The following is a 20878-nucleotide window of genomic DNA, read 5'->3' as shown; positions in this document are numbered from 1 at the left end:
AGAGTTCCAGTATGAAACTGTAGAAAAGCCTGTTGAGTGTCTTTGGGTTAAGTTTAGAGGTGAGAGCAACAAGGGTGATGTTGTAGTGGGCGTCTGCTATAGATCACCAGACCAGTAGGATGAGGTAGACAAGGCATTCTTCGGACACCTAACTGAAGTTTCTATATCACATGCCCTGGTTCTAATGGGGGACTTCAATCACCCTAACATCTGCTGGGACAGCAATACAGCAGTGCACAGACAATCCAGGAAGTTTTTGGAGAGTGTTGAGGACAACTTCCTGGTGCAAGTGCTGGAGGAACCAACTAGGGGCCATGCTCCTTTCGACTTGCTGCTCACAAGCAGGGAAGAATTGGTAAGGGATGGCAACCTGGGCAGCAGTGACCATGAAATGGTTGAGTTCAGGATCCTGACAAAAGGAAGAAAGGAGAGCAGCAGAATATGGATCCTGGACTTCAGAAAAGCAGACTTTGACTCCCTCAAGGAACTGATGGGCAGAATCCACTGGGAGGCTAATATGGGGGGGAAAGGAGTCCAAGAGAGCTGGCTGTATTTTAAAGAAGCCTTATTGAAGGAGCAGGAACAAACTATCCTGATGTGCAAAAAGAATAGCAAATATGGCAGGCGACCAGCTTGGCTTAACAGAGAAATCTTCAGTGAGCTTAAACACAAAAAGGAAGCTTCCAAGAAGTGGAAGCTTGGACAGATGAGTAGGGAGGCATATAAAAATATTGCTCGAGCATGCAGGGGTGTAATCAGGAAGGCCAAAGCACAACTGGAGCTGTGGCTAGCAAGGCATGTGAAGGGTAATAAAAAGGGTTTCTACAGGTACGTTAGCAACAAAAAGAAGGTCAGGGAAAATGTGGGACCCTCACTGAATGGGGGAGGCAACCTAGTGACAGATGATGTGGAAAAAGCTGAAGTACTCAATGCTTTTTTTCCTCGGTCTTCACAGAGAAGGTCAGGTCCCAGACTGCTGCACTGGCAGCACAGTATGGGGAGGAGGTGAGCAGCTCTCAGCGGTGAAAGAACAGGTTAAGGACTATTTAGAAAAGCTGGACATACACAAGTCCAAGAGGCCAGATGCAATGCATCCGAGGGTGCTGAAGCAGTTGGCTAATGTGATTGCAGAGCCATTATCTTTGAAAACTTGTGGTGATTGGGGGAGGTCCCAGACTACTGGAAAAAGGCAAATATAGTGCCCATCTTTTAAAAAGGGAAGAAGGAGAATCTGGGGAACTACAGACCAGTCAGCATCACCTCAGTCCCTGGAAAAATCATGGAGCAGGTCCTAAAGGAATCCATTTTGAAGCACTTGGAGGACAGGAAGGTGATTAGAAACAGTCAACATGGATTCATCTGATTGCTTTCTATGATGAGATGACTGGTTCTGTGGATATGGGGAAAGTGGTGGACGTGATATACCTTGACTTTAGCAGAGCTTTTGATAAGGTCTCCCACAGTATTTTTGCCAGCAAGTTAAAGTATGGATTGGATGAATGGACTATAAGGTGGATAGAAAGCTGGCTAGAGTGTCAGGCTCAACAGGTAGTGATCAATGGCTCGATGTCTAGTTGGCATCTGGTAACAAGTGGAGTGCCCCAGGGGTCGGTCCTGGGGCCGGTTTTGTTCAACATCTTTATCAGTGATCTGGATGATGGGATTAATTGCACCCTCAGCAAGTTCATGGATGACACTAAACTGGGGGGAGTGGTAGATATGCTGGAGGGTAGGGATAGGGTGCAGAGTGACCTAGACAAATTGGAGGATCGGGCCAAAAGAAATCTGATGAGGTTCAACAAGGACAAGTGAAGAGTCCTGCACTTAGGACGGAAAAATTCCATGCACTGCTACAGGCTGGGGACCGACTGGCTAAGCGGCAGTTCTGCAGAAAAGGACCTGGGGATTACAGTGGATGAGAAACTGGATATGAGTCAACAGTGTGCCCTGGTTGCCAAGAAGGCTAATGGCATATTGGGCTGTATTAGTAGGAGCATTGCCAGCAGATCGAGGGAAGTGATTATTCCCCTCTATTTGGCACAGGTGAGGCCTCATCTGGAGTACTGCGTCCAGTTTTGGGCCCCCACTACAGAAAGGCTGTGAACAAATTGGAGAGAGTCCAGCAGAGGGCAATGAAAATGATTAGGGGGCTGGGGCACATGACTTATGAGGAGAGGCTGAGGGAACTGGGCTTATTTAGTCTGCAGAAGAGAAGAGTGAGGGGGGATTTGATAGCAGTCTTCATCTTCCTGAATGGGAGAGGCTTCCAAAGAGGATGGAGCTAGGCTGTTCTCAGTGGTTGCAGATAACAGAACAAGGAGCAATGGTCTCAAGTTGCAGTGGGGGAGGTCTAGGTTGGATATTAGGAAAAACTATTTCACTAGGTGGGTGGTGAAACACTGGAATGGGTTACCTAGGGAGGTGGTGGAATCTCCATCCTTAGAGGTTGTTGAGGCCTGGCTTGACAAAGCTCTGGCTGGGATGATTTAGTTGGGGTTGGTCCTGCTTTGCGCAGGGGTTTGGACTAGATGACCTCCTGAAGTCTCTTCCAACCCTAATCTTCTATGATTTTATGAATGGGATAAAAGCCAGACTTCACACTCAATAATAAGCAGCAAGAAGTCCATCCTGAAATGCCTTAGGTACCAGCCACAAAGTCCAAAATAAATAAAATACCCCAGTAGTGCAGCAGGGGTATACAGTAAGTTATTCATTTCTGGGGAGCTGTACCAATCCTGTCCTCAATCAGAAGTGAAAATGAATTTGGGCATCTGTCTACGTCACCTTCCACACTGGCAGTCTTTGCTCATAGGAAGCCTAGACTACGATTGGGGTGCTGCAAGTCAGAACTAAAGTGTACTGAAGGTTGAAAGAGTAACATTTAAAGAAGCCATGCCCACATTATGTCTTTTTTTACCAATGTTATCAATCCCTGTTGTTAGTGTCACATTTTATTCATATGTATACAGATTTATTAAATAACAACAGCACTCGTGAAGGACCAGGTCAAACACTGAGCCATAGGTATATCAGATGCGCAAAAAAATGCACCTGCTCCTTGTTTGCTGACAAATCCCTGCATTCAAAGTGTAAACCGAGTGCTCACACAACACCAAAGGCACACACAGATCCTGCTTTGTACACACCAATACAGAGTTCTGCACACCTAACAGGCATGTACGTTTCAGCTTGCGCACTTGGCTTAAAACTTTGCCATTATTATAAACTTATGGGGGAGAGAGGTACTTTTGAGATAAATCTGTGATTCAATTTCCCAGCAGTAGCATGGGGAGAAAATTTGCAGAGATAAGAGACTGCCATGGATGAGAGATGATCCTGGCTCAAATAGGTGTTTCATTAGCGTAAAATTATTTGATATCACATCACTAAATAGATTGTAATTTATGAGACCCGCTGGCAAAGTAAGGTAAAAAATCAGCTCTTTAAAGGACAAATGTATATGTAGGTGACACAGGTACTAAACTATACAATATATAAAAACACAACATATTGTGGAAGAGGCATAAAACAGAGGTCTAGCTCATTTGTGATGGAAGATCCTGTAGTGCTTTTTTCAAAATAAAGTTGTTAGTCTTCTGTTCAGCCAAATTCCAATTCAGGACAATATATTCTGTCAATCTGAAATTATCCTTAGTAGTTTCAACAGGATATGGTCACCCTCCCTAACTTTGTAGTGGTGGTGGTGGTGACTGTGGCTGCATTTTGGCAGTGGGTGAAGCGTTTCCTACGTGCTGTGTACTGAAAGCCAAGTTCTATTCTCTCATATCCAATCAAGCAAATCTAAATGACTTCAGAGCAGTTGTGCCCCTTCAATCAAGGGCAGGATTCTGCATGTGATTTGTGAACCTGCAGAAAACCTAGTGGTATCTCTTGGAGTGAAATGGGTTATATAAATCTACAGGATATCGTTATCATTACATATACACAGGGCTGGCACTTTCTGGGGAGAGGCCTATCTCATGGAGCTGGAGTTGCATTAATGTATTTTATGCTAATAGGTTATTTTGAGAATTACCAACCCTGGTGCGAAGAGTCACGTGCACTCTAGAAACTGTTTATTACTGTTCCTGGGGGCAAGGGGTTACTTGAGTAAATCCCCTTTGGACCTATAAGAAAATGGACCCCATTGTTTCAATATTAAGCAAAACCCATCAATTAACGGTCAACCTAGCATGCAGGATAGTGGAGATGCTAGTTATTGGGCCCTATCTTCTCTCTGCTGTCCTATAGTAACTAGAAACATTCACCCTTATGACCAGTTTCAGAGTAGCAGCTGCATTAGTCTGTATCTGCAAAAAGAACAGGAGTTTATGCTCAAATAAATTTGCTAGTTTCTAAGGTGCCACAAGTCCTCCTGTTCTGTTCACCCTTATGAGTCTATAATGTCATCAGACCAAAACAGAGCTACTTGGCTTGCCCAAAAAGGTAATTCCCATACTCTTTTTATAACAATATAAGCCAGCACAAGTGCGACATGCCCAATGGACTCTAACTCTCAGTATTTAAAAATAAACTGCTTTCATTAAGTTGCACATTTCTCACAGCTGCTGCTATTTATGAATCATTTTAAAGAAGCTGTAACATATCACCTTATGGCCACCCCACAAAGTTTATTTCACTCATTACCATTACAGCTTGCCAGAACTGAATTTCATTGATTGATTGTGCTGGTTCCTTCTCTTCCTCATTCCTACCCCTCACCATATAGGTACTGCATCGTTCTCTTTCATATCCTCCTTGGTCTCTTGTTATCTTTCTTTCTACCATCCTTTCCTCTGATGTTCTCTAATTCTCACTACCCCTTGGGGTTTTTTGCCCTCTTTTTTAATAACTAGCTTCTGACCTCTCACTTCATATACAGTAGGAGCAGTAGATCAGCCATGACATATTCTGAGCCAGAGGCTCTAGCGCAATGGAAAAGCCAGTAATTCTGTAAGGATATCTCTTGCTTTGAGTTTACTGTTCCACGTGCAGCCCGTGAATTTGTACTTTAATTTGATCAATTGCTACAAAGCATTTGGGACTGCAACGGAGTAGAAATCCAAAGAAAAAGCTTACTTTGCTTACGCAGTCTTGGCTTGCATTACTTTAGTTATACTCCACCAATGGTGACAGGAGAAGGGAGCTCTGATTCTTTCCCTGTTTCACCGGCTCGGTCTCGGCTATGCACGCTTTTCTGGGGAAAGGGTAGCCTTGGACTCTAAATTATAATCCACACTCGCAAAGGAATGGACCCAATGGTCTTGTCAATGGTCTCCATCTCCTCTTACCATGCTATAATCCTGTTATATGGACCTAGGAAGCAGATAGCCCCCAGTAATCACTGTCACTACAGGAGAAGTGGGCTTGGAGCCACTACAGAAGGGAAAGGAATATGGTTATAATCCTAGCCACAGAAACACAAGAAGGGGAAAATGATTACAGTTAATTCAACTGACAAAAAAAGCCTCTTAAAATGATAATTCTCTACTCCTGAGCCTCCATCCTGACTTGAGAGTTGCTGCAACTTCTCTATTTACTTATGTGAACAAATGTTCCTCTCACCTCATACTCCTCTTTAAATCCATAGCCCTGTCCTCGTTTCATCTGGGTGATATGCTGTAGCAAGTCGGCCACTCGGATGGCTGGCTGGAACTGCCCCCTGGGATAGGACATTTCCACTGGCTCACAGCTCCTGTACGGATGGGTCTGGATGGTCAGAGTTGGCTGGGTCATCTCCACATGGCTGCTCTCTGTTTTAAAGACAGGGAGGCAAAACAAGCTTTTACCTAGTCATTATTTCCGGTCTCATTCCTGTGCTGTTTGTTCCCCCCGACCCCACATAGATCAGCACAGGTGAAATAAAGAACAGAAGCAAGTGGAAAACCACACATGCCCAAAGCCATCCAGAAAGATTAAGACACACTCAAATATTTGTAGTATAATCAGTCAGTGAGGCAATCAGAAGGAGACAGGAACAGAGGTGGATAGCCAAACAGGCACAAGAGTGACAGAAGTAAATGGCATATCTCAAGAAATAATCCCTCTTACAAAATCATGAAATCTGCATGGCAACTCCACTGGAATGATATACTTCTGTTCACAAAGCATGACTGCCCTGCACATAGGAAAGAACAAGGTTTTCAAAAGTGACTAGTGATTTTTGGGTTCTCAATCTTAGATAGCTTAAAGAGGCCTGATTTTCAGAGACTGAGTACTCAGCATCTCAAGTGGGGCACCCAGAAATTTGGGAACCCCAAATTGTTAGTCACTTATGACGTAAAGTTTAGGCCTAACATATATATTTCAGTTTAAGAAATGTAATGTCATCTGAAGGAACAACAAAACTGCACAGAAATATGGGTACCTTGCACTTATATTTCAGAAAACTAAATATCAGAAAAAATGTACCTTTTCAAAAGAAATGGATTGAGAAAACATCTCCAGCACTAGGTGAATGAAGACTATAGCTTCATATATTCAGGCAGAACCCTAACTGTATGGCACAATACTCCTAATAGACAATACAACAGAAAGCACTTCTATCAACACATGGTCACCAACCAGAATTCTTCTATTTAACCACAGAAGCTCTGCTTAGATGCAACATTTAGTTGCTAGGTCTTGTATCTTTCCAAATGAGCCAACTGAATTCAGGCATTTGCTCAAGTGAGTCTTTGTCTTGGCACTTCGTTAGGGATCTCCTCGGGCTCTTCAATAAAGCAACATGCATGCGACACACAAAAATAAATATGAATTTGGCTTTAGCAAAACCACCAACACATATAACATTAATAAATGTGGAATTTAAGGAAGAGTAACATCTAAGCATTTGTATAATAATTCTAATACTGTTACTAATTACAATGTGAGAACTCTGAACAGAGGGAATTTCAAGGCTTATTAATTCTCCTAGTTGGCTTTGTTTCCTCAATGCAGCTTTCCTTACCTATTCCCTATTAACCTCCCATAATGGAGAGGAGACTATTTTTATGTCAGGCCATTTCCAACAGACATACTATGCTTAATTTTCCATTATGAGGTTTAATACAAACCCAATTTCACAACTGGCTTCTCTGAGGAACCAACAAGTAATGCTACATTTTTATCAGCCCCAATTAGAAAACATTATGATGTCCCTCTTTGAGAGGCAGTCTTAAAACTAATGTGCAGTTCTATTAATAATTTTTACCCACTTCTCTTTTAAATCACCTCCTCCACACTGGGCCACCAATGTGCTGAAATCTTAAACTAGAGGTTTCTGTGATGTGGACAACTACATTACAAGGTTTTTATGTGTTTGTCCCAACTGAAATGCATTTCCTAATGGCTTGTCTAGCTGGAGAGTTAGTGGGCAACAAGTAGGGCTGTAAATCTACAGCATACCAGAGCACCATGCACTAACTAGCCATGGGGATCCTGCTACTGGACACAGAAAGTTCCCTAGTGCACTTCAATATACTCCTAGCATCAGGCAATGATGAGCTTTCCATGCTCACTCAGAACAAGCTGTGGGAACTAACTGAGGTAACGATGGACTAACTTGGATTTTCTGTGCCTGCAGTACTTTGAGTGGATTCCATGTCCACCACTGGGAGGAGAAGCTGACCTGGTTATTTGTGTGAACTCAGAATGGTCCATGGCTGCATCCACAGACATTTTGTTTTGTACCACGGGGGAAAAAAAAGAACTTGAATCTTCTTCACGTACATGAATTGCTGTGTATGAGGTGAGCCGAATGTTCAGATGTTCTGCTAATAATGCCTTATGAAACATATGGTTCCCACTCTGTCTCATCACCCCTTGAATCTGAGCCTAAGCACGGTTAATGAAGCACTCAAGCAAGGCACTACACCATCTCTCAAGATGCGCTGTTTGCAGCAATTTTATGAACAATTCAATATGCCCTGGAATGGAGGAGAGGCAGCAGCAAACTCTCACCTCTAACGAGGGCAATCAACGAAAAGGGTCTTTGAAGCGCACTATAGACAGGCTTTCCTTTTCCTGCAGGTTGCAGAAATAAAACGTATTGCACTGGGAGTAACATAGTATAACTTCCCGATGTGAGCTGGAGTATCAGTGAGTTCCAGCTCTATGTGGTTCAAACCAAAGTTATTGCAACAGGATATTATGTGATGAAAATCCCTCTACCAATGAAACGCAAGATAAAAGTATCTTCCAGTGTCTGAGGAGTAATCCCAAAGGCAGGAAATAATTGCCTGATTGCTACTAAAACACTTACTGTAGCATACTTTTGTTGCTATATAACTAAACAAATAAAATACATAAATAATTGTCATCCTCATGACAACTGGTAAATTCTTTGGCAAATGTCAGGTACGTTATAGGAAGCACCTGAAAAATTAGCTCCCCAGTCCTACAAGCTGCTCACTATGAGCAAATCCCTGGACAAGTATTCCAGTAGGGCTACAGGCAGAAGCCCTGTCCACCCAGAACAGTTTATACCATAGAAACCTCAGATTCCTCTTTTTTTTAATGTTATCTTGGTTCACAAACTTAGTTTTGTTACTGTGAGATAACACACACAGGAAGAACATACACACTGATGGTGTCTGCGGACAAGAAAACCTAACTAAGCTTCAAATGACTCCAGCCCTACTGCACTGATGTGTGTCCTGAATACACAGAGAAGTTTGTTTAGAATCTTTTCCTTTAATATCCACCAGCTCTTTCTGCTTCTGAAATGACAGGCTACATAAATGTAATCATCTCTGTTTATACTTTTTCTCTTAATGTTGGCAAGTGTGTAACACGATAAGACTTCCTTTGCACAAAATAAATTATATTTTGAGTGGTGTTTGTGACGGATTTAATTACACACATATCCAATCTCTGTCTACTAGAGTTAGGGTTGTCAATTACTTGACATCTCTTAAGGACGGGTGTGACATGGCTAATATCTCTCTCCATTATGCTAGTGATACAGTGGCACTTAGTAAAATTAGCTCACTATTTTATGTGCATAGGGTTTATTATATGAAAAATACCCAACTCAAAGGTGATATGCTATATGCACGGTGCTATGACAAACATAAGTAAAGATTATCATTTGACTGATGATATTGATTTAGCCAAACTGGGCACGTTAATTAGAGACAAGCCAACTGGAAGCATGGTTTGATTTCCTAGCCATGTTAGAGGCAGTGTGGAGAGTGCATCCTTCATTCTTCTTTCTTTTGTGGGAAAGACAATAAGCAGCAGCTCATGTGTTAGCCATGCTGGCTCATGATGGGTAAAAAACAAGGCTGGAGAAAATCAATTCCCCTTCGTCTTAAAAACACCACTGCCACATTCTGGCAAACATTTAATACTGCATATACTAACCTTGACAGAAGTTTGTGTGTATTTCCTTTCCCAGCTTCACTAACAAATGGGATACATGCTTAAATAAGGAGGGAGAATGTACTGCTACAGTGGACTTGGACCTGGGACTCTTCAGTTCACGCCCCAGCTCTGCCACTGATTAACTGCATGGCCCTGACCAAGTCAGTCTTTCTGTGCCTCATGTGTAAAACGAGGCTAAACACACCTAGCTTAGGGTGTTAAGCAGTTTAATTAATTAGTTCAGCTAGTTAGTAGATTGCACTGAGAACCTCAGAATACCATACACACCTGCATCTCCCCATGCCCAACTGTCCGATATTTCCAAGGACAACTTTGCCCCCGCCTTGAAATGCCTCATCAGCCATGGAAGACTGAAGCAGGAAATCTTCTGCATTGACTGCATGCGGCCATCGAGTCAGTCAGTCTCCCAGGAATGTCATCAGAGAGATTCATCAAACAACCTTCATCTGCCTAATTCAGGTTATTTCACAGCTGCTTATTCCATGGCAAGTGACATTGAGCAAATTGGGCAGCTGCAGAGGCAGCACCCACCATTGCCTTGGGGCTGGCATGCCCTGTGAGGCCACAAAGAGTATGTGAGCCACCAATTTTTAAACCTCTAACTGCTTCATATTAAGAAGTCAATGACGATGCAGCTCACTAATGAAACAATATCATAATCTTCACCTTTAAAATGCTCAGAGATATACTGTAGATAAACCCAGGGCAGATGCACTGCATGTGTGTAATTGCACAGCACCAACTAAAAAATGGATAAATCTAAGGCAAATTTCTCTCGGTGTGTAAATACAGGACAGATTGTGTGTGGTTTCTGCATAAGTGCACAGAAGAAAGGAAGGGTGCAAGGAACCTTCCACTGTCTTGTTCCTCCTGTGCAGGGCTGAGACAGAGTTAAAGTTCCTGTGTTCCCCTGAGGGCTGCGCTTGCTTCGGGCTAGCACCCTCTTGGGTGGGTGCAGTGTGGACAAGAGTGGGGGGAATTGGAGCCATGGCCAATGTTCATTCTACATAGTAGGAATGGCAGCTAGCTAGGTGCAACGGGAACAACATGCTGCACCCTTTGAAGAGTCTCCTCCACCTCCATCCACTGCGGAAGGCTGGAAGATAGCAGCAATGCATAATGCCTCTCAAAATAGTCCCTGAAGCAATATAGTTCTAAACCAGCCCTGATCAGGGCTGCACCTTCATGGTCCAAGCTGGGCCACAACGAAACTGCCAGGACGCAGACCTCTCCCGCCTCTCTTGCTTTCAACTAAGTATTAATTTTCCCAGCACAGACACTTGCAAGCATAGTGTCTGAATCCAGGGATGTTTCATACCAGAAAGTTAAGCAGCTAAAGAAATGCATTACAAAAGCATTAATCAAGCAAAGGGTGGGATGGAAGCCAAAAAAAAAAAAAAAAAAGCATCCCCTGTGTCTTTCTATCAACAGATCATGTCACAGCTGAGTCTGGTGAGTCATCTAGTATTACAAACACTGCACTTTTATTAGCAGAAGGCATAACAGATGGGAACAAATATGCCAAGCTGCAGGTAGCACCGTGTGATGGATATTGGTTTCTGGGGTGGCTGATGCTGTTTCTCCCATATTTTTACATAAACCAGTTTTACCATCAAACTATTTTGCAGATGCAGCTTTGTCCAGTGTCTGGAGAATGGGATTGGGAAGTCAGGAAAATACGATTACTTATCCTACAATAAGTGTAGTTCTTTGAGATGGTGTCATCAGTGTGGATCTCACTCCAGGTAGGCATGCATCACTGTTGTTGTTGGTTTTTTTTTGTTTTTTTTTTTGAGTAACAGTGTCCATTCGGGCCACACATGTGTCCTGTCCTCTTTTAGCTCCCAGACAAGGGCATGAAGGGTAGGACAGGCATGACTCTCCTTCAGTTCCCTTGAAACTCAAAGCCCAAACAGTGGGGATGGAGGGCAGGTTGTGGGATCCTCACTGACTATAACTTCCCAAAGAACCAAAGTTACTGTAGGATAAGTAACCATACTTTGAGTATGGATCCCACTCTAGGTGACTGGCAAACAGTATCGTCCCCAGAAGGTGGGAGTGAGGAGATTCAGCTATATCAGTCGAATGGAGATTGAAGTACTGCTCTTCCAAACTTGGCATCCATGTCAAGTGCACAGAGATTCACAAAGCTCAGTGGATTGCTCCATGTGGCTGCCTTACCAATCTTAGAGATGGGTATAAATCCGAAGCAGTCCAAAGACATTTCCTGAAGCCTATTAGAGCGTGCCTTAATATTTGGAGGTTTGCCAGCCAATTTATAGCAGGTGGAAATGAATTGTGTAACCCACTGAGATTCTCTGGGATGAGACAGACTGGCCTTTTGATGTCAGAAATGGCCATGAAGAGGTAGGGAGAAAATCTGAAAGGTTTGGTCCTGGTGATGTAATAAACCAGGGCCCTGGACAACATTCAGAGTACAAAGTTTTGTTTCTTTTGGTAACATATGGGCCTTCAGAAAGAAGACTACTAAGGTGACAGACTGGTTCAGGTGGAATTCTGAGACCACTTTAGGGATGAATTTAGCGTGTGGTTTCATCACCACTTTGTCCCTGTGGAAGGATGTATCTGATGATTCAACCATGCGAGCTTGTAGTTTTCTTGACTCTTCATGATGACTATGGGAAAGACCATCTTGATGGTGAGATTATAACACAAGCATTCCACCAACGCTTTCAATGAAGGCTCCTTAAGCAAGAGGAGAACGACATTAAGGTCCCATATGGGAGTAGGGTCTCTGGCTGAAGGGGAAGTACGCAGAAAGCCCTTGAATAATCTTGATACTGCGAGGTGTAAAAAGGCCGTATGTGACCACATTGGAGCATGGCATGCAGATATTACTGCCAGATGGACCTTAAGGCTAACCCTCCTGCTTCAGGAGCAGCATGTTATCCAGTATCTTTGGTATTGCGATCTCAACTGGGTTCACAATATTTTTTATTTCCCATATGGATTTTTTTTTCCACTTCAAGGAGTAAGTCTTCCTGGTGGAGGGTTTCCAATCCTATTGAACGATCTAATAGACTTGTAGGGATCAATCTCTGTTGGGCTTGTGCATAGTAAATATCCGGGCTGTTAGATGCAACAACTGAGGGTCCCGGTGCAATATTTGACCCTGGTTTTGTGAGAGCATGCCTGGACAGGTGGGAAGGTATATCAAGAACAGGCGGGATACCTGTGGGAGATCCAACAGCCAAAATTGCCTCTGCTATAAAGAGGCTATCGTACTGACTATAGCTTTGTCCTGTCTAATGTTGGATATGATCATGGGGCTCAGGGGGATTGCTTAGAAGGCACAGAGTAGTCCTCAAGACCAACAAAGCACAAAGGTGTCCAGAAGGGAGGTGGGATTCACACCTTCCCTGGAACAGAAGTCCTTGCACTGGCATTGTCCAACCTGGAGAACAGATCTACGGTGGGAGTTCCCCTCCAGCAGAATATCAGTTCTAGAATGGATTTCCACAATGACCACTTGTGGCTGGTTATCACATTCCTGCTTAGGAAGTCTATCGGGTAATTGCTGGCCTCTGGTAGGTGCAGAGTTATTGGAATGACTCCATGCTGATGGCGCCATTCCCAGAAATTGATTGCCTCCAGGCAGAGAGATGATTGAGTGCCTTCCTGCTTGCCTACACAGTGTTTTGCTGATGCGTTGACCATCAGGATCTGCATTGTGGCATTTTAAAAGATGGGTAGGAATGCCATGCAAGCCAGTTTGATGGCTCTCAGTACTGAGATGTTCATATGCAATTATAGATTGTCCTGAGATCACAAACCTTGCATTTGGAAGCGGCTCCACCCTGCCCCTGATGTGTCTGTGACCAGTGTCATTGTTGGGGAAGAGATTGAGACCCCTTTCATTACATTCAGTGGGAAGCCATCATTCTAATGTTATAACAGACAATGCCCGGTGGTATGGCATGAGGCGGCTTCCCAAGGTATGGCTCTGTGGAAAGGTTTCTATACAGCTTTCCACTATCCCATCAAATTTGCTGACAGGTCATCCCAGAAGGTGGAGGAGGCTTGATGCCCTTTATTTTACCCAGGGCATTTCCTGGCCATGTACCTCCATTTGTCCATGGTACCCTGTGGTGTGTGGTCTCTGATGACACAATGTCTGAGGATGGTATGCCCTTTGATAGGGTGGAGGAATGTAGATCCCCAGAAAGCACTGGGCTGCTTTGGAATATTTCCATGCATGTAGGGCCTACCAGTGCATTCATTTAACTGCTCTGACCCCTCAAAGGGCAAGTTTTTAATCCTGGCTCGTACCTTATGAGGGATACCTGAAGCTTGGCACCATGACACTCTACAAATGGCTACTACAGTGGTCACAGACTTGGTCTCAGTGTCAGAGGCCTCCATCTCTTCCTGTAGATGGCTCTGAGCTGGTCTTCTTTTATATTGTGTTTCAGCTTCTCTGTTTTTGTGAAGGTGTTTGGCCAAGAAGGGTGTCACCCTATCCCATGTCAAAAAGTCATATTTGGCCAGCAATGACTGACAGCTGGCCACTCTCAATTGGAACAAGGCTGATGAGTAGGCCTTTCTTCCAGATGGATTGTAGCATTTGGGATCTTTGTCCTTCAGCATGTTTTTGGTGGATCTTGACTTCTGCTGAGCAGCTGAGGCCACCAGGTTGTCAGGGTTGGGGTGGGAGTCAAAATAATCACAACTGGGGGGGTTCCTGGTACCAGTTTCTGGCACATTTAGCTATTGCTGGAATAGCATCTGGCATTTGTCAAGAGGTTCTTGCTGGGTCTAGGATGACTCATTTATAAGGAGGGCAATTCTGGCACAACCAGCAGCCAACAAAATGTCAAATACTTTATGAGACTTCTCAGAGATGATCAAAATCTCTGTCTCCAACGTGTCCGTGATCTGCACCAGAAACTTCTGAAAAGCCTTGAAATTGTCCAGTGCCACTATCATTACCGAGGCTATTGCTTCATCCTGCAGTGATGATAATGAGAGGTGTTTAGGCAGCGAGTGGAGTCATTCAGTGTCCGGATCTTGTTCCTCTGTGGCCTCTGACAACTACAGAAACCTCAGGAGAGGGGGACCCCTACTCCTCTTTTGTGAAGGCAGGGATTATCTCTGAGAGAGTGAGCCCTATCACTAGGGGCATGGTGGCATTCTGTATGCATATGTAGGGCTGGTGGGTTGCTGGCCGAACCAGAGCCAATCTTGGTGCGCTGGCTGTTGAGGTTTGTAGAGATCCCCTGGTCTCTCAGTGGCACAACTCGTAGACCTCAGTGGCAATGGTTTTCTCCTTCAGGATGGAAAAAGGTGTGTCCTGGGGATGGGTATAAGGAATACACCTCTTCCATAGGTGGTGTGGTCTGGTAAGGTGCTATCAGTGCCAAGGACTGTGTTGTTTCTAATGCATATGTCAGTGCCAAGAGATGATGCTGGCATTGATGCTGTCACCGGTGAAGTCTTCTGTGGTGCAGTCTGCTCCCTTCTGCTCATCTTTGATGCGGTGAGACTTATTTGGCTTGTCTCCCAGAGTCTTTCTTTATGAGAGGAGACCAAGTTCCTTCTCGAGCCCCTCCCCCACTCCTCTGGGTAGCCCTTTTCAGTCTACTGCATCCAACATGCGAGATGTCAAATTGGGGGGTGATGATGACTTCTGTGCTTCTTTCTCTACAGATGTCTTCGGAGTCACCTGCCTGCTAGATAGAATGCTGCAATGTGTGGGCTTGATTGTCAGACGTGTCTTTGAGCTCAAATCTCCTGGCTCCAATGCCATTCGCACACACTGCTTCAGAAGATGTAGGTACAGCCTCGCATCCCTCAAGTTGCAGGTTCTTGCAGACAAGAAGAGGCAGATCGAACAACTGCTTGGAATGTGAGATTCTCCCAAGACGAATAGGCATCAGCTGTGCCTCTCTTTCAGTGCTGTTAGCTCATCACAGGATGGCGAAGGCTTAAAGTCTGTAGGGTTTGAGTGTACCATTCTAACAACCTGTACAGGGGGAGCTATAAGGGTGGTTTGCAAGCAGTTTTTAGTTTGACAAACATTAGAACAGACCTGGGTAGGAAGAATAAATGAATGAAGATAGTTCAGAGGTATCTTAGAGGAGTGGAATAAGCTTTTGGGAAATTTAGCCAAAGCAATCATACAGCAAACTGGATACTCACTAGCTTCCTTCTTGCTGCCATGGGCAGTAAAAGGGAACTGTGAGAGGGTCATGGTCACCCCACCCTTTGTGCCCTCATAGAGGAGCATGAGGAAGCACTGGGTGCATGCATAGACCTGACACTGCTATTCAAAAATATCTGGTCTCATGTGGCTGGGGCACATACACACTGACACATACTTGAAGAACTACTCCTGAGTTGTGATTCTGGTTTTGTCCGCAACTCACCAGGCAGCCTTGAGCAAGTTGCTAAAGGCCTTCTTTTCAGAGGGGTTAAGTACCTGTGGCTCTTAATTTCAGATGGAACTGTGGGTCCACAGCATCTCTGAAAATCATGGCTTTAACCTTTGTGCCTCAGTTTCCCATCTGTAAAATGGAAATGGTAATCCATATCCACCATGTCGGTGGGCTGTAAACATTAGCTAGTTAAGAATTTTAAAGTGGGTTGAAGATGTAAAATACAAGAACAATTTGATTCTTAATAATTATTACTGCTTTTCTCTAAACGTTGGGATTTTTAAAGCCTTTTTTTTCCACTGTAGGAAGCTTGGATCAAGAAGTGTGCAGTTTGCACAGCGATTTAGCTGTCCTAACAAGACCACTGTGCTCACTACCCAGAATACAGGTGTGAAAAAAGCTCCAGCGAAATAGGGGCCTCTGTTTTGACAGATACTAAGTGCAGAGCTGAGGGTGGACAGCACCTGCCCAATATACCGCAGTAATTACATTGTGTAGGGACCACGTCTGTGATATGAATCTACATTTAGATTTCTCTTAGACAACATTTTGTCTTTGGGAAACTATGAAATACAACCCAACTGGAAAATGGACACATTCTCTCCCTGAAAAAAGAACCCTCTCTTCCCAAAGTCAGTATTGCAACAGATAGCATGATAAATTTACGTTCTGCAACAGTCTCTTCCAGCCTAACTCTGTTCCTTTGCTGTTACTTTGTAATACAGTGCACTCATGTACTTGCATGTAATTTTTTCCTGGTCTAATTACTGGGCTGCTACCTGCTCAGGGTAATGTTTAAGGCAGCTGAAGTAGATTACTGTGTCTGGAAGGGAAAAGTTACTGCAGATAATCCAAAATGACAGGTCTGATAAATACCACTGGGTAGATTCTGATCTTCCCCATATCTGTTTTCTGATTCATAGCAGGGGAATTGCCTTTTTTCAAATTCCACAGACGGTAAGCACAGGCGTCCTCAAGGGAGATCCAAAACTGGTAAGCTATTATTACTCTTGTATTCAAGGGTACACCTGTAATACGTTTCTGAATAGCTCTTTCTCCTTTCGCCAGCTTAAAAGTTTCTTCTGCCCATTCTGCTGTCTCTTTGTTAATTTGATGGAGCAGCATATTCTTTTTAAAACTCTAAAGAATAAAAGTTTCACAGTTGGATACCTGAAGCTAGACTACTTAGATTGGTATTTAGGTACCCAAATAAAAGTGGCTTGATTTTCACAGGCGCTGAGCACTGATGATTTCTATTAAAGTCAAAGGGAGTCATGGCACACTCAACTACTCTGACATTTACAAGGTCACTTTCATTCGGGTGCTGAAACAGGGATTTGAAGGGTAATATCTAACATCCAATTTTGAAAACGTTGGCCTAGAGAGTCTCCTTTCATAAAATAAAGTTACCATTATGCATTTTCCCTTGGCTTTAACTCAGTGCAAACTCTCTTAACTCAGGCAAAATTCTCCTCTGTGATCTGCACTTTCTACTGCATATTCAGTACTCACTCTGTACCAAATTCCCATTGACATTAATCTCTGTCTTCTTCAGGTTTATGTATAGCACCTAGTACCATGGTATCCAAGTGCTGATCAATGGGAGTTTTGTGCATGACAGATAGAGTAGGGCTATGTACTACAAGTGGAGACATTTTTTTCTTTGCTTTTACAGTTCTCAATGTACTCAGTATGAAAGTCTCCCTTTCCCAAGCTCAGCCTCTGATTTCTGCATGGAACTTGTTGCTCTCATAACTGATTGCATCCAAAGAAGCAGGCTCCAACCAATTCTGAATATGCAAACACTCATTTACGCACATGAGCTGGGGATCTCAGATCTGCTCTTCACATACAAAGCATGTGTGTGTCAGCTTTGTAGGCACAATCACTTACATGAGTTAAAATGGTTTCCAAAATTGGAGAATGGATGGAAATTTGGCCCATCACGTCACACAGTACACATGAAAGAGGAACCTGACACCCCTCAGGTTCTCAAATTTTGCCTTATTTTCCTTTTAATAAGGAAGATAGTGTAATTTTTTTTCCTGATCTATTTTGTCCACTTTCCAAGATTTCACTAATTTTTATTTTTGTGTGCATTTTGAATGGAACTGAAATACATAATTATTTTGGCCTACGTTTTATTTAAGAATCCACAACACGTTATTCCAGCATAACAGCAAACAGCAGCTCTAAGGGGAAGTCACATTTCTGATTTGGTTGTAGGACTACACTTAACCTTAGAGTTGCTTCAGTTTCCTCAATAACAAAGTGGTGGTCAATCCAAAGGAAGGTTGTAATATTGAAGCTTAAACCATTTGATTGTGTCCCTTAGAGTCACTTTCAGATGCAATAAATGTTTTCCCTCCACTGGAATACAGTGCACTATACCTGTCTTCTTACCTAGCAGTGCAGCCGACGGAACAGTGTCTGATGATACTTTGAGATGGAATTCCGGTCACCCACACGACACGGATCAATGGAAATCAACAGAAGATCAACGAGGAAAACAAATTTAAAAAAATGAAAACAAGGTTAGCCGTATCCAACATTCAGAAGGCTCAGTCTATATGTCATATCAGGAAATGTAAAACAAAACAAAACAAAGAAAACTAAAAAAAAAAAAATAAATAAAATCTGGCAGTAGTACCTGAGTAGTAGGAATTCAACAAAGATTTGCTCTGAAGGGTTTTGCTTTGGACAGAAAATGAACAAGGAGAGGATGATGCTAGGTAGGAAAGACACAAGGAAAAGACTTTAGAAACATATATATTTAGAGAGAGAGAACAGGGAGAAAGTTCCTCAAAGAACATGGCAATATTGAATACACAGGGCTTATCAAAATTAAATAAATTGTCCATCTGAGCATGCATATTAACTTTATTTCACTACTATACTACTATAGGCCCCAAACATTGAAGTACTGCTATTGTAACATAATATTTGGGAACACTGTAGAGTACTATTCTATTTTTTGAATAGGAGTTGTATTTGTTGTTACACAAGAACTAAATTTGTGTTTTTGTCTCAAAGAGATGGATTCCTAAAAACAACTCCCAGAAATACAAGCCACTCAAAGCTGAGTGGACTACCAGTAGTAAAATAAGCCTGCTCACTAAATGTGATATAGACATTCACTTATCAGCTAAGACAGGAAGACACAATTTGAAGGCAATCTTTCTGTAGAAGAATGGAGGGATGGGTAGTTTTTACATGAGACATTTTGGAAGGAGATGAACTCTCTCCAGGAGTAGAACAGGACAGGAAAGCTAGGGGCTGCTGGTTTAGCATCAGATCCCTAAAGTGGCACCTCAGATTGGTGACAAAAGAGGCAGCTATCCTAAGTGTGCATCTTACAGAGTATGTGCTTTTGGGACTAATAAGCCCAGCAAGCATGGTAACTGTATCACACATGCCTGCTGTAGATCTAATAGCACACAAATGGTGTTAGCTGCAGCTGGAGGATGGGCTCCTTGGATACGACAAGGGGCGCTTATCTTCTCCCACTCAAGGGACTAGTTTCTCTGGGCAAGAATCAACAAATCATTTCCTGGCTAATCAAAACTGATCAAGGAAAGGGGCAGGGATCAGCATTCATGTGGGGCACTCACTTTTTAGATAGTCAATTTATGGTGCTGGCTTATAAATGGGTCATCTTTAATGTGAATATTTATGGCAACAAATCATTTCTAAGGGCATTTTTTTGTAATCCTTTGTCATTTATTCCTATAGTGACAAATAATGACCTCATTTTCACTGTGAAGGGAAACAAACAAACACAAAATCTCAGTACATCAAAAAGATGCCAATAGATTAAACAGAAATAACTATTCCATAATACAATAAAAGTAGATATAATTCAATATGCATCAAAGTAAATTTCAGATGCAATTTCTACATCTCTAGAGTAAACATTACTGACAAATTTATGAATAGTGATCAAAATTTTTCCATGGGGTGAATATAAGTATTCACTAGTCTAGAGAATTTCAAGTGGAATTTCATGAAGTCTGCAGAATTGCCTACTAAACAGATTACATCACCCGTGAAAGCACCTGCAGTTCTCTCAACATAACACTTTTCTGTTGCTGTGTTGTTCATCAACATCTGCAGCTTATAACATACCAGCTGACATAATGGGGAGTAAGTGAATTGTCTCACAGATTGGTCTCCTGAAGTTCTTCACCAGCCGCCTTTAGGATATAATGCATGCCTCTTTTTTGGGACTCCTTCCCTGCTGTCTGGCTGTTGTATTTTGCTACCCCTATTCATCCTCATGTGTTGTGTTAACTGGGAAGCATTCACTTCTACAGAAGGGAAACTGAGGTGTAGAAAGGTTATGTGATTTTCTTAAGACCACACAGCAAGTCAGTAGCAAACTGGGGCGTAGAATGCAAGTTTTCTAAGATCCAGGAGCCTACATGAAATCACTGGATCACACTGCCTTTGCATTAGTTCAGCATAAGGTACTTAGATACCTACAGATAGAAGCCGTATAAATATTTTAAGTAAATTTAACAAATACTTTTATTCATTTATGTTCAGTGAAACAGGGTTTTACAGGCACAACTGATATGTACGTATTGCATGAAGCTCATTCAGATGAATTTCAACCCAATGCAGAGGGTCAGCACAAAGCATATGCACCACCCACATCCTGTTTAAGCCCTCTAACGTGGTGCATGTGCCTTGTACTGGGTCATTAGACAGGGGTCAGTTTCACATCCACTTTAGAGATCTTTGTTAATCTTGTCCCAAAATATGACATGAATTTTGCAGAGAATGTTTAGGAATAATTCAAAGGCAGCTGATATTGTGGCTTACTCAAACTTGCCAGCACCCCTTCATTCTGGATATTCTTCTCTGTTTACTTGATGGTTTTGATGACACATAGCTTTATTTATTTGTTTTAAATAATTTCCATTATCCTATAAGTCACTGTGTTATGTGCAGCAGGATGCACCCAACCGGAAGTAGAAGTTGCACATGGGCACAAATAAGAATTAGATCTACTTCAAGTGCCAGTAAGTCTCAAGTCCCCTTGGGTGTGCTTCCTTATAAGTGCACAAAGGAAAAACATAAGTGAGGTGTGAGCAGAGAATAAGCATGTCTGACTA

General features: G+C 42.8%; 1 protein-coding gene across 2 annotated transcripts in view; it reads right to left on the bottom strand.

Annotated features, from left to right (window-relative positions):
• Window positions 1-20878, bottom strand: part of PTPRT (protein tyrosine phosphatase receptor type T) — a 734569-nt gene that overhangs the window by 45419 nt on the left and 668272 nt on the right. For both annotated transcript variants that reach the window (XM_073309805.2, XM_073309804.2), the window contains 3 exons: window positions 18412-18489; window positions 18165-18200; window positions 5566-5753 (listed from right to left, as the gene is read on the bottom strand). In XM_073309805.2, coding sequence (XP_073165906.1) covers window positions 5566-5753; window positions 18165-18200; window positions 18412-18489 — 302 coding nt within the window. The remainder of the gene's footprint in view (window positions 1-5565; window positions 5754-18164; window positions 18201-18411; window positions 18490-20878) is intronic.

Source organism: Lepidochelys kempii, chromosome 13, assembly GCF_965140285.1.
Source record: "Lepidochelys kempii isolate rLepKem1 chromosome 13, rLepKem1.hap1, whole genome shotgun sequence".
Lineage (NCBI taxonomy): Eukaryota > Metazoa > Chordata > Testudines > Cheloniidae > Lepidochelys > Lepidochelys kempii.
This window is presented reverse-complemented; position numbering and strand designations above follow the sequence as displayed.